The 15,074-nt window shown below is 33.7% G+C and overlaps 1 protein-coding gene across 1 annotated transcript; it reads right to left on the reverse strand.

Annotated features, from left to right (window-relative positions):
• Positions 1–381: 381 nt before the first annotated feature.
• LOC147401212 (mitochondrial outer membrane protein porin of 36 kDa-like) lies at positions 382–8,197 on the reverse strand. Its single transcript, XM_086442395.1, has 6 exons — positions 8,039–8,197; positions 7,877–7,944; positions 5,279–5,389; positions 4,776–4,862; positions 3,929–4,137; positions 382–1,025 (listed from the first exon to the last, which is right to left on the reverse strand). The coding sequence occupies exons 1-6, from the start codon at positions 8,085–8,087 to the stop codon at positions 719–721; spliced, it is 831 nt and encodes a 276-aa protein (XP_086298521.1). The 5' UTR covers positions 8,088–8,197; the 3' UTR covers positions 382–718.
• Positions 8,198–15,074: the final 6,877 nt, after the last annotated feature.

A 15,074-nucleotide genomic window follows, 5' to 3' on the forward strand; every position in this document is an offset into this window, starting at 1 on the left:
GTTGGATAATAAAAAGAAAGATTAATACTGGAGTGACCTCGGTGGGGCACACAAAATGCGTGGGAGGGGGGAGGGGGTATCTTGATGTGGTTGCGGGCGCATGTCCGTAGATAGTTTTACTTGTTTCTTAGAGAAAATACATCTACGGGCATACGCATGCCACCACATCAAAATGACCCCCGCTGAGGTCATCAGTCATCTAACCTGATCATCATGACCCAATCAAATCATTATGCCCTCCTTTGATGACTAGGATCATCCATTCTGCTTCGTCATCAACACACTCAGATAAATGTTTTCTCAAATGGCAGCTCCAAACACATTCATTAGCAAAAGTATTCACATTCAGCAAAAAAGGATACAAATTTCAAACCACCAAAATAAGCTTCAAACTAATATGGTTTTCATTAAATTTTGGAGGGAAAACGATCAAAATAAGACCAACCGCCACTAACGTCAAGCATGTATCCTACTAGAACAAAGGGGGGAAGGAAACACACCTGTCCAAAACGGCTGGCTAAAATTATTTTTTACAGGAACATAAACCACCAAAATAAGGAGAAACTTGTAACATCACATGCGCTGAACAAAAAATTCATTCAAGAGAGTAGTTTTCCATCCTACAAACCTTTTATTGCTTGCCACTCTTTGAGAGATGGAAGGGCTACTATTCTTCCCTCAAAACCCTCCTCTCTCTGCTCGGAGAAAAAAATTCTATCTAGGGCTTAAGAGCTAAAGAAAACCCAACCTTTGCACTCTTCTCAATGGCCCTGGTGTCCACCTCCCCAGAAATAGTGAAGAGAGACTTTGGCCGCCACTCATTTTGGATGAGGGCACTAACCTTTCCATAGTTGTTAACTCGAGCCTTCACCAATGTCAGGGGATCCAACGCACGCTGTGTTCCAATGGTGAGGGTGTTGTCATTGGTTGAGAACCTATGTGTCAGCTCCACACCAACAGCTGTGTTGTTCAGAGGATTCACCGTTTGGTAGTAGGATGCATTCAGGGCATCACCCTTGTCATTCCTGGATCATCAACAGACACCACCATATGAATGAGAAACATTAGGTTCTTTTCAGTGCTAAGTTACAGCCTAACAGGGACCATTATTTAAAGTGGTTGCAAGAAAGGGTTTTCATATTGGGTTTTGTGAAAGAGTTTTGAAGACACAATTTCATATTCAAGTCTCAAGGGTTTGCAGAAATGAATTGCTCTCTAGATATATCCTTCCCACTCTTACTTTCAAGTTTCATCATGTTACTAACGTATACTCCCACACGACATATACAAATAAACGGACTAAAGGAAACTACCCCCCATAAAGGGGATTTGGGGAACTATCAGATAGATACCAATGACATGACTAATAATACAGAAGACATGTCTCCTTCCTGCCTGAACCATACACCTGACAAAATTGGTGGTACAACATCATTTCCTTGACTTCAAGGGGGAAAAAAATGGGAGAACGAGGGGGGATAACACCATCTTGGTGAGAACATTCACAAAAAGTGAGCATCAGGAGCAGAGCCAGGATGGGGGGCAAACTATAGATGACCGATAAAGGGTAAGAGCTTGAAGATGAATGCTTTTGGGAGAAAAATCATGGGTTTTTTGTTAGAGATTGAAGAAAATGGCATTTAGGTAATTTCTCATTAGTCTATGAGACAAGCCCCAACTCAAGGAGGGGCAATGTCATCAGTTTAAAAACTTATACAAGGATCTCAAATATTGACCAAGAACAAGATAAGATTGACGAATATCCCGGTTTACCTTCTATCCTTGTTCACGCTTCCTAGGTCGGTTGAAATCAGATTGGAAAGACTTATGAGAATTTTTTTGTGAAATGACAAGAACGATAGGAGGAAGTATCACCTAGTCAAGTGGAAGGTTATCTGTATGCACAAGAAGAATGGGGAGTTGGGGATTAGGGGTCTTAGACTAGCTAATAGAGCACTTTTAGGGAAATGACTTTGAAGGTTTGGGGAAGAAAGGGTTGTGGAGGAGGGTCATTTTGGCCAAGTACGTGAAAAAGAGGCTAGGCTGGTATAGAGGTGAGGCTAAAGGCTCGTACGGGTGTAGTGTTTGGAAGGAAAAATGAGTGAGGAGTTCGAGAAAGGGATTAGGTTCAAAGCGGGTACGGGTAATAAGATCAGATTCTGGTAGGACAGTTGGTGTGGCACATCGCCTCTAGCAGCTCAATTTCCGTCCTTGTACGCCTGCTTTTAAAAAAAGAACTGCTTGATCCAGCAGTGTTAAATTCGCAATGATTTCAGTTTTACTTGGGATTTGGGTTTAGGAGAAACTTTAATGATTGGGAGCTAACAGATGTAACATCTTTCCTTGATCTCTTGCATTCGTGTCCTCTCGACGAAAGTGAACAAGACAGATAGGAATGGACGAGGACTAAGGACTTGAGATTCTTTGTCAGCTCGTTTTTTAAGTGACTCAATCCTTATGCCGAGCGATCTTTCTTGGGGTCCATCATTTGGTCCAATTCTATCTCATCTAAAATCTCCTTTTTTATTTGATTGGCTTCCCTTGGGAAGATTCTTACGATGGACAATTTGATTGCTCGGGGGTGGATCACACCACCTAATTGTTGTTTCCTTTGCTTGAAAGATGGGGAGTTTGTCGACCATATTTTAATTCATTGCGCATTCTCTTATCAAATTTGGTCAATATTCCTTGGTCTTTTCCGCATTCAATGAATTTTCCCTCATAAGTTCTCGTTATTAGAAGGGTAGGCCAGTAATGTTTTCTTTTCCAGAAAAAGATTCCTGTGGGCTAATCTTCCCTCGGCTATTACTTGAGGGGTGTGGAATGAGAGAAATATAAGATGAGAAACTCTCATGCCATTTTCTTGGAGATCTTGGGTTTGTTATATCTGTGGGCGAAGCAGAACATTGAGTTCATGGGGATTACTTTTGATGACTTCGTTTTTAGATGAAACTCTTTATGTAGTCTTTGATGCTTTAGTTTTTCTTGCTTTGTTGCTCTTTTAGAGGCTTCCTCGGCCTCCTTGTACTTTGTTTTCTCTCTTTCAATATATTATACTTATCACAAAAATAAAAAAATAAAAAAAGAGAGATCAAGATTTTTGAAATATAAGATGATTTTAAAAAAAATAAAAATAATTCCAGGATTTCCTATAAAGGGAATAAGGCGACGTTGAAAACGATAGAATGAAAATAATTTTCCATAGAAATTGACGAATTTGAAGGTGACTGGTTTTAGGACAAAAATGAAGGGCTTTTAGTTACAGGTTGAAGATGAGGGTATTTAAGTTTTTTTTTTTTTAGTGTAGAAAAAAGAACAAAAACATGTCTTCGGTTTGAAAAGATAGGGGTATATCAAATATTAATCCAAATGTGAAGGGGTGTCCAAATCAGCCAACTATTGGGGGGAGGGGAACATGTCATCAGTTCGATAACATAAGGGTATCTCAAATATCCACCAAATATGGAGGGGCATGTCATTGATTTCAAAGCAAAAGGGTATTTCAAATATTCATCAAAAAATTGACGGGTGTTAACAGAGTCAAAATGTGTTTGTCATCTGTTGAAAAACACCAGTGGTATCTCAAATATTAACCAAGTGAGGAGGGTTCTAAAAGTCCAAAAAATTGAGGAGAGGTGGTAACTACCGAAAATTCAAACAGTGGGGGCAAACGCGGGGGCAAGTTCAAAACATATTAAAATTACAAGCCCTACTGATAATTTTTAAAAATTCTTGTGGGGGCAAGTGCCCCCACTGTAAATCCACCCCTGGTGAGGATTGCTTCTTTTCCTCCTCCCATCCTGAGGTAAGTATCCCAATTCATTTTTGTCTAGGTGGGAGAGGATTTCTCAAATTCACAAGAAAAATGTGCGAGTGGAAAAAAATATATGTATGAAAAAACATTCCTAAAGTGGAAAAAAATACTCACATAGTCAGGGAAGCAATTAGTTCAGCATTGGAGAAGCTCAACCCAGCATTGTACTTGGTGAAGTTCCCAGTTGCCGTGTCAAAGGAGAGATCAGTCCCAAAAGCAACCGTGTTGCTTCCCACAACACCTGATAAGTTAACAATAGGGTTCGCAGTCAACCCAATGCCCGTACTGATCCCTGCATAGTCATTCTGGTACTGAACTTCCACCTGTTACCAAATCAGAAGACAGTTTATATTTCGAGGAGTGGAAGCCTAAAATTAAAAAAATGTCATAAAAGCACTTCAAATTTTCTAGAGGTCATGTGTGATGTGCCATGAAATGAGATGACCACGCAATAGCACAAACTGGTTAGGCACGTATTTTCTTACAGTTATATGCACAATAGATTATAGCAAAATTGTAGTTAGAACATATTTTGTTGCAGAACTACATTGGTTGCCAAAAATTGTTTCCATACCAACTAACATCTAAGCATATATTGCTATATATCTACTCGTTGATTATAGACACAACAAATCGCCATTAAATTTATACACATGTATGGAACGTTTTTGAACAAGTTTCTCATAGTTATTTATGTACTACATCAGTGAACATCTGCATCAACCACAGAAAACCCTTGTGGGGCATTCATCAGCCACAGCAGAAGATTGGATGAAATTCCTCATGTAAGATAGTCAGAGAATTTAAGCATACCACAGAAGTAATGCATACAAATGAAATAAATCTACATAACAACAGCAAGAGTCATGGGTTGTCCACAACTCATAGCACAAACCAAGGTTTTCATTATGACACTTATAAATAAGAATATCAAATGACAAGATACAGAGATAGTACATACCTTGCCAGACCTTTGATCTGGAATGATGAAATTAAAAATCGTCTTGAGTCCAGGTGTAGGCTCATCGACCGTAATAGTTGTGAAAAGCTGGAAAAAAAATCATGCATAATTATTAACCAAATGAGAAAAGCATCACTAAAATTGAAATTCATGTTTAAGAGTTAACTTTAGACTGGCCAAGAAACTAGTGATGTACTTCATTGTTGATGGATATCAACTAGTAGACAAATAAAATGCAATAAGTGAGAGAGAAAGAAAAGGTGCATCCATGGTCACATGTAATTGATTTATAATATTTTACCATGTAATTAATTGATAATCCAACACAAAAGTCAGAATAAAATGTTCATTAACATAGTACAGCCACTATAAATCACACCAAGTGCAAAGGTGCATGCATATACATAAAAAATATTTATATGTTCAACCCTAGATCCAAAAAAGGGGGCTAAACCATTAGCTGCATCACAGTCTAACAAAAGAAAATAAATAAAACGAATTACCTGAGAGTTTGTGTCCACTTTGATATCAGTTGTAACATTCTTGTTTTTCAGCTGGGTGTTTATATCTGCTAAAAGCAGCTCACCTTTCTTTGTTCCTGATGTAGCAATAGCCTGTAATGTCAAATAAAGGAAAATATCAAAAGAAATATCAAGTCAAATAAAAATAAAAAATTCATATCTAAAATGTAGGATGGCAGACAAACAGGATAAATCCAATATCAATTCCATAAAATGATGATCACTGAAAATTGTTGCTAAGATGTAGATGGTGTAATGATGCTAAATACATATGTGTAATGATGTAGATGGTGTATGTAATGATGCATACAGTTTAATGACCTTAATATATATTATGACTAGAAATTATGGTCTATTTGGTGGCGGCAATATTTTTCAGAGAAACAACATACAATTTTTAGAAAACTGGTTAAAAAAATAGTTTGGTTAACACTGGAAATTATTTTTCTAATGGGGAAATAAACTTGGATGAACTTAATGGAACAAAGAATGTCTAGAATGCCGACGGGTTGTACCATGTTAAGCAATTCTTACAAGGAATGGGGAATGAGGCCTATTTTCAATCAAAAGAAGCTATTCTTTCAGAACTTAGAATGAAATTTAATAGTATTTATATATAATAAAAAAAAAAGAAAGAAAAGAAATTATAAAACTGTAGTGGACTGAATTTCCATTCAAGTATAGTCAAAATGTATCACCACTGAGAATTTTCTAGTGGCACCACTGAAAATCTACATTATCTTAGCCACATAGCAGAGCAAAATACTATGACCTAATTTGTAAATTTAGATACAAAATATTACTATTAGTCATCTCTTCTAAGAAAATCAATTCTCCTTCCATGTATTTTTCAGGGAAAACTCTCGATCCACATAATAAATCAAATATCCATCCCCGGTACAAAGACTATAAACTATGACTCTGCTTGGTACACTACAAACCATTTGCATTTGCAAATGTTTTGCGATGAAAGATTTACTATTGCTTGGTAACCATTGGGAAGAGTCTCCTGCAAATCTTTTTTTTTGGTGGTGGGTCGATGTTTGCAATAAAAAGTTTTGTTGTGATTTCTTGTTAAAATAAAACGTGGAAACAATTTCAACTTATTCAACCTCATCAAAGAAATTATTCAAATTACAAATATACCCTCAGTACTTGCTACAACAACATACAAATAAATTTGCAAAATATACCTATCAAAAGGTATAGTAACCTACATATTGACATTATAAAAATAACCGCGTCAAAGAAACTATTCAAATTAAAAAATACCTTCCGTAATTGTTACTATAACATGCGTATGAATTTACATTAATACCTGCATGATGAGGGCTATTTTTGGAATAAATCTTACGATGAGATGTGAGAATTCATATTGCAAGTTACTGCAGTAAGTATTCAGTGTAATGTTTATAATTTAAAAGTTTCTTTGATAAGGGGTACTTTTATAATTTCCATATGCAATTTAACATATCTTGAGGGGTATTTTCATAAATTTATGTGCATACTAACGTACCGAGTACAAAGTGCATTTTTATAATTTGATTAATTTCCTTGATAAGAGGTATTTTAGTAATTTTGATATGCATAGAGTAAAATAATTTGCGACACTTTTTTTTTTTTTTGCCACAAATCATTTGCTGAAATTTCTTAAGAATTTAAAAATGATCCATGCAAATCTATTAGCATTATTTAACCAAGCACCAATAAAATTGATTTTAGAACATACCAAGCAGGGCCTACAAGGCAATGTCTACTTTTTTGAAAATTTCAAGACAGTAGACAAACCTTTTAAGCATGAACAATGATGAATGCACGCGGTAAATCATAAGCAGTCTGTACACGGCTAATATGGAAAGGGCACAGAACCGCAGATCTTTTTCCTTGTATTACCAAAGAAAAAGATCTATGGTCCTGTGCCCTTGCCATGTCAACTGTGTACAGACCGCGTATGATTTACCATGTGCATTCATCACGACTCTTTAAGCATTTGTTTTTAAGGAAATTTTCATAACTTTCGTAGAGGGCCTAAGGTAATCAATGCCAACCCAACCAAGCACCTTTAATCCAACATGGCTCCATGAAAACCCATTATATCCAAATATCCTGCACAGCCGACCCTTACCTCTACTCATCAAACACTAATAAGACATCAAATAGTGGCACCCCACCAAAATTCAATCGAGTTTGCACAATGAGAAAGGATTAGATCATTATGAATCCCACCAGCATTGTTATAGTTCAAAATCATTCATTATTCCGCCAGAGAAGATAAAACAAATACAATCACACAAAAATATGAGAATCTTCCGTCTACAAAAATATCAATTAAAAAGCTCTCCTTATAGATCCGAAGAAGAAAATAAATACAATGTAAACCGACAAACAATTTACTGATTAGGAACCATGAGATCAAGATCATAATTATTTACATGGAAATTCAAATAATCAAATTAATAAGATCGAAATTAATAAATTGCATGGATCAATTAATCCTCAACAATTTAAAAAACACAGATACCCTACTCTCTTCAATCGATTAAGTCGATATAAATAATAAAATTTTAAAAAGAAACTTACAACTCCAGTGGAACTGTAGCAAGAAATGATGAATTTCTGATCGGTATGGTAATCCTTGTACAGAAGATCTACAGATTTAAAAAAAAAAAAAACAAAATCGGGATAAATAACAAAAAAAAAAATCAAATATGAGAGCTACGAAGCACAAACGATCGATCAAACCTCTAGCTTTCTTGCCAATATCAGAGTAGAGACCAGGACCCTTTCCCATTGTTTCTTTCTTGATTCGTTTAATCGAAGAAGATACTCCAAATTAACAGATACACTGAGAGCGAGAGGTCAAGAAAGATGAGAAATACTTCCAAAATAAAAACCCCAATTTGATGTTATATTTTGTCTGTTTTGTTACATTTTGCTGGAAGGTCACGTGTCATTTTCTCCTTCCGATGAATTTGAATCGTTGGATTGATAAGATTGAAAATGATTCACTGTGTGGACCGTCGATTTATGGTTTAGGAGAACGGGCGAGCACGTTCTCAGGCATTTCTTGTAGAGAAAGTAGCGTGCGACGTGGTCCCAATTTCAGAGTCTCCAGACTTTGCACCAAATAGCAAATTATTTTCGAGAATATCACTGGTATCTCGAGGTCAATCAATGGTTTGAATACAGACTTGTAGTTCAGCAATCGATTTGATGAGATTAATGGCGGTAAATGGTAACATGTTTTAGGACGAGATTTTGAAAATCTCGGCCTAGTCAACAGGGATTCTTGTAGATTTTATTAAACTAATAATGTTTTTAAAACTTAAATATTTATTATATAATTAAAACATGACATCATAACTAAACATTTTTCTAATCTTTCTTATTTTATTAAAATATTTTAATTATTTTAATTTAAATATATGTAAATCAATCATTGTAAATCGAGTTAAATGGATTAATTCATTTACGAAACCAGACGTGAAATCATGGTTGCAATTTCTATAAGAGTAATGCTGACATGAAGGTGACAAAATGATGTGGTGTCACGTACATTACCATAGATATTTTTTCATAAGATACGACTAAAATACATCTACAGTTATGTGCGCGCCACCACATCATTTTTGTCACTTTTGTCTCTATTTGAGTCATTTTAGCACTTTCCTTTATCTATCTTTTGGACTTGAATTTGCATAAAGAAAAAGAGGAATCAGAACAAGGGTATTTTAGTCCCAATTCCAATTGAACTAGCACCTATTGATGTCCCCATACAAGAATATTCATCTTCATGATATTTGAAACTTGGAATGGGGACATTACTTAGATAACCATGTATCTCATAATATTAGTAAGATAGCGTAATTTTTCAATAATAACTCTCTAACTTTATTATTTTTCCTATTTTATTCTTTTCGGTACAAAGAGGATGTCATTGATGTAGGCATGAGCAAACTCTTGTTTATATAAAGAAACATGACGCTCTCTTTATCCTTTCCGTAAAGAGAGATTAGGATTTAATCTCTTTACAAATTTCGAGGACAATTTTAATTTTATTGTCATTACTCTTTCAAAATACCATTTCAATTTTATTGTTTTTTTCTCTTCTAGTCCCTTTTAAAAAAAAATTTATAAAATATTTAATTTGCCCATCTTTTGTAATACCTTGGTGACAGCTCTCTTATAGTTACAATTAAAATTCGCCATGCCACAATATTATTGAAAAACGGGTAGAAGAATGAAGGCAATAAAGTTTGAAAGGGTATTATTGAAAAGGAGTATAAAAGAAAAAACAATAATATTGAAGGGATGTATTCTTAAAAGTGGGGAGAGAAAATAGAATATAAGTTAAAATATTCTTCAATATACATGTAAGATTAAATATGAACTACTCTTTATGGGAAGATAAAAATTGGGAGAAGGCAATCATTGTATTTATTATATAGATTTTTGATACAAATCAACTTTAAAATAAAAGATTACTACATTCAAAAAAATATAAGCTAGTCAATAATTACACTTTATAGACAAAGTGAAAAAATTGAGACACGTGAGTAGATAGTCTCAATTTCTTAACGAGTAATAAGTTGTATAAATTTCCTAAATAATATTAGGGTTTGATTCATCCAAATGAGTCAAAAAGAAAAGATGGGATGATTATATGGATATGACGAATAAGTAAGACAGTAGATCTCTCCTAAAATTAGGTTTTTTCAAGTGTATGATTGCACATTATACGTAAAATTTATTTTATCACCCAAAGTAATTTTCTATGAAAAATATATTTTTCAACCCTAAGAAAATGAGATTTTCTCTCTCTACCTTGAAATTAAGATCATCTTTTTCAAACATTTAGAAGGTTTTACTGGATGACAAAATTTATTTTTGGGAAAGATTACTTAATAGACCATGTGGAAGGGTTGTCTTCTAAATAGTCCCTAACTTTTGGGTGATGCCTTGATAGTATTTTTGAAGTGCCCAAATTATCATTTTCTCATTTTCTTCACAGTCTTAAGTTTTTCAACAACGATTACAATCACTTTTTACAATTTTTGATTGTGAACGATGAATGGAGAATGATTTTACTTCTAATTTGGAATAGTTAGATGTATTTTTTGATTAATTTTAACGATTTATAATTTAAAAAAATGAATGAATAAAGGTGAGGTTCTAAATTTTGATAGAAATTTGGGTTGAGCGTCCAATTCGCAACTATTATATAAGCAAAATGGGATTTCAAGAAAATCTATCAAGTTTTGAAAACAAAAAATGGAAAAAATAAAAAATAAAAATTGGATCACATTTACAATGCCGAGTTACCTACCTTTTGTTATCAAGTTCATCAATTTTAAAAAATTGTTGAGAGCTAATGCATTGGAATTTTCGATATTATAGCTCAACAATAAAAATTATTGAATTCTGTCAATTTTTAAAAACTATTGAGTTCAACAATTTATTATTGTTTAGTATAAATTTTCAAACCCAACAATATTTTTTTTTTTAAATGTCAAAGTCGACAATAAAAAATTGAACTTAACAATAAAAAGTAGTGAGCTCAACAATAAAATGAATTAGACGATAAAAAGTAGTAAACTTGACACTTTAAATGTTGTCTAGATTTTTTGTTTTTCAACATCGTTACTTGATAGGTATTCTTGAAATACCTGATTTGCATATATTATAGATGTGAAACAGAAATTCAAATAAGAAGTTACGAAGAAATTTTTAGAAATTTAAAAATTCAAACCTTGTTCATCATTTTCTTGTTACAAATAATTGAAAAATACATGTAAATGTTTCAAAGTGAATATCATTTTCTATTTGTCATTTATTGGAAAAAAAAATTGTAATCACTTGTGAAAAATCTAAGCATGTGAAGAAGATGAGAAAATGGTAATTTGGGTATTAAAAAAATTATAATGGGAGATCATTTAGATATAAAAAAATTTACTAGGACTATTTGATTGTAAGAAAAAAATGAAGATGGAAAATGGGTAGGATTGGAAAATCGATTTCCGTTGTTTGATTGCATTTATAAAAAAAAAAAACTCAACTCAACTGAGGAAGAAGAAAAAGAGAGAGAGGGTTGAGGTGAAGGGAGAAGGAGGAGGGGAAAGAAGAATGAGGGAGGGAGGGTGGATAAAGGTCGGGTGGAAGGAGGAAGAAGAGAAAGCAGAACAAAGAGAGAGAGAGAGAGAGAGAGAGAGAGAGGAGGTGATAGTGACGACAAAGGTAAAGGAAAGATGAAGAAAAGAAAAGAAAGAGAGGAGGAGAAGGTGGCCGACGATGAGCAAGAGGATTAGGATCAAATGTTATAATGACAATGGTGGTGGTGTAGAAGGAGGATAATATATACGATTAAAGGTTTAATTTGAGAGAAAAATTGTGGGTAAATTTTAGTTTTTCATAGTTATGGGTGGAAAAAAATGCAATCATACACTTGGACACTTAAAAAATGTCATTTTCCATGCCTAATCAAATACATCCCTAATGTTAAAAAGTTGAATACTATTGGGAAAGAAATTCGAGAACTAAGCAACATGGTGAAGGATAAGCATTCATTTATATTTTGAGTGCTGATAATTTGATGTATTTTTGGCGCATGCACTTGACGCACACTGATGTAAAAGCATATAACTTATTAAAAAAACAAAAATGAGAAAAAGAGAGTTTCTCTCTCATGCCCTTGGTAAAAAAAAAGAAACTTTCAAATCTGATCACCCTGCGACATTCAAAATCATGATCCGATAAAATGGAATTGTAAAAGATGAAAATTATATGAACTTAAAAAAAAAAAGTCATTTTTCACCGTTGATTTAATTTTTTATTTGGGTGCTTGATAGCCACCTATTTTAAATACCTTGGATCAAACTAAAAAAATAATTGCTTTTATTTTAATATGAATATTTTCATGAAGTCTAGATGGTTGTGTTGTTAGATTGTCAATGTGATACTCAAAGTGGGCCGAATGATCCATTTTAAGATTTGAAATCTAAAAATATAAATATGTGAAGTAAAGAGGTAGAGAACAAGTAAGAGGGAAATTTTCTTAAATATATATATATTTTTTTAAAGAGTTTTGATAAATCTCTATCCCAAATGGCAAACTCAATCGACGTATGATAAGTTTGTGAATAGTAGATCTACACTCCTCGGGATACATGATTCCTAGTAGATATATTTTTTTTACGTGGAAGTACACTAGTGTATCCAAAGATTGCAGATCTATGATTCTTGAGTTTGTCAGTAAAATAATCGATTGAATTTGCCACGTAAGATAATCAGAGATTATCATGATTGTCTTTCTAAATTAATTATATACTTCCACGTCAGCATGCGTCAGGTGGGTGCGCCCAAAGTACGTTTTTCTCCTCAATTCAAGCTTTTGTCTTACTAGCACGAGAAGTTAAGCACGTAACATGTTGTACGTCATTCCGCACATGATATCCCCAGATCTATTTTGTACTTATTTATGTTCAACATCGTATCAAATTTAACACCACCGTTGGATCTTCCTACTTTTTTGACACTTTTCCCAATGAATATTCTCCTATGTAACGTTTCGCCACGTGTTTGAGTTTCATCCGCAACTTTCCCATCAGCATTGCATCAATATTTTGTAGAAACCCGTCCCCTTGCGTGACACGTGTTCGTTTCTGCTTAACCTCAATATTCTCTTCTATATGTAATAATAGTAATCATCGTCAAAGCTAAAATCATTAATCTATAAGAAAAGACCGAGGTCAAAAGCGTGTGACGAGTTTGAATCGTTCTTATCCCAATAACACGATGGGTTGGCTCAGTGGTAAAACAAGTAATAAGAATTTTTTATTTTTTCTAATTCTGTGTACAAGATTGGTTGACCTCTTAAAATGGATCAAACTTAACTCAAAATCCTGAATGATTTGATAAGATTTGGATTTTAATATCCCTTGCCACACAACCCAAAACTAGGGATGATCTCTCCGAATCCATGGATGTTTCTAATGTAATCCATGCCTATTAATTGACTCGACGGATTTGGATATGGTCATTGTTATACTGATTCTCCATAAGGATATGGGAAAACCTTGGGATAAAAATAAAGAGTAAGATCGACCTCATTAATTTAGTAAGATTTCAACTCTTACTAACTGTTGTTGAGCTCACATTCGAACACCCAAACCCTCTAGATTTCATTGAAAAACTCATATATATATATATATATATATTGGGTGGCGTTCAAGGGCCAACTTTTTAGCAAACTTTTTGGCAAAACATTTTTCAAAACATGGGTTAGAGGTTTTGGAATGGGCTGATTTTTGGTGAGGATGATCTCTACGGTGAGGAGATCATCCTCACCAAAAATCAGCCCATTCCAAAACTTCTAACCCATGTTTACAAGCTGAAAAATCGTGGACCGTCCATTTTTTGTAAACTGTTTTTGATGAGGTTAGAAGTTTTGGAATGGGCTGATTTTTGATGATGATGATCTCCTTGCCGTAGAGATCATCCTGACCAAAAATCAGCCCATTTGAAAACCTCTAACTCATGTTTTGAAAAATGTTTTGCCAAAAAGTTGGCCATTGAATGCCCCCCATATATATTTTAAGCTTGATTTAAGATTTTGAAATGGATGGTTACCAAACTCCCAAGTTTAAAATTAAAATCAATAGTAAAAAAATTAACTTATTTCTTTGATTTTTTTTTTTTTTTCAAAATTCATAGAATTTTTTTTCTCTACAACCATGTGATTGTGGCTTCGAATCGTGTATTTGAATGCTAAGACTTGAAATCTTACTAAGAAAAGTGTTTTAAAAATGGAGAGATTTACTTGGCAGACTCAACCATTACATTTTTATTACAAAAATTCCCTTCGAATTTTGACAACTCCAAAGGAACTTCCTTTATTATGTTTGTTACCCATCAAACCTTGTAACAGCTATCCAAGTCATAAAGTTCAAATTGATGGAACTAATTTGTTACTTAACATATATTGGAGTGGATCCTAACCACATCAATATTTGAAATTCAAAAATATGATATGATGCTACAAGGTTATAAAAGACAGAATTCTAAGAACTCTAGAATTTGTTTTTTGAAAGAAGTAAACATTTTAGTTTTAAATTTAGGAGTTCGATAAGACTCCATTTTTAACACCTTCGATCAAAATAAAAAAAGATTTTTTTTTGAATCTTGTTATGTTGGATATGAGTTTTTCCATGAAATCTAGAAGACTATGGTGTCGGATTTGCCAATTTGATAATCTATTTAGGCTCATTGACCCTTAGTAAGATTTCAAATCTTACTACGTTAGTCATGCTAGCCTAATTCATAAAGTAAGGTTTGTTAAAGAAACATTGATAAAGTAAGGGAGTTTTTAGTAAAATTGCAACAAATTGGCCTGCCTTGTAAATCTCTTGAAAAAATAATACATCAACGAAAACACGTGCAACTTGTCATATAATCGTATGCTTCATCCTTCTGAAGGTGGGAGACAAGATAAAACTAATTTTGAATCAAAATTTAAGTTTGAAACTCATGTAAATGTAATTAACCTCTTTTGGTTAACCCAAGAAACAAAAATGAGATAAATTTATAGGAAATCTTAGACATTTAGATAGGGTAGATTAAGAGGGAACACCAAAATAATTGACTGCTGAGCCACATGAGGTAGGAAACTGCTTTTTGTGATTGTATGGCGAGCGGCGCACTTTCATGATGGTCCGGAGATAAAAAATTCAATATTTGAATGAAATTTCAAGACAAGGTTATTATATAAATAAAGAAAATAAAA

This window comes from Akebia trifoliata, chromosome 5, assembly GCF_017979445.1.
Source record: "Akebia trifoliata isolate Shusen 1 chromosome 5, ASM1797944v1, whole genome shotgun sequence".
Lineage (NCBI taxonomy): Eukaryota > Viridiplantae > Streptophyta > Magnoliopsida > Ranunculales > Lardizabalaceae > Akebia > Akebia trifoliata.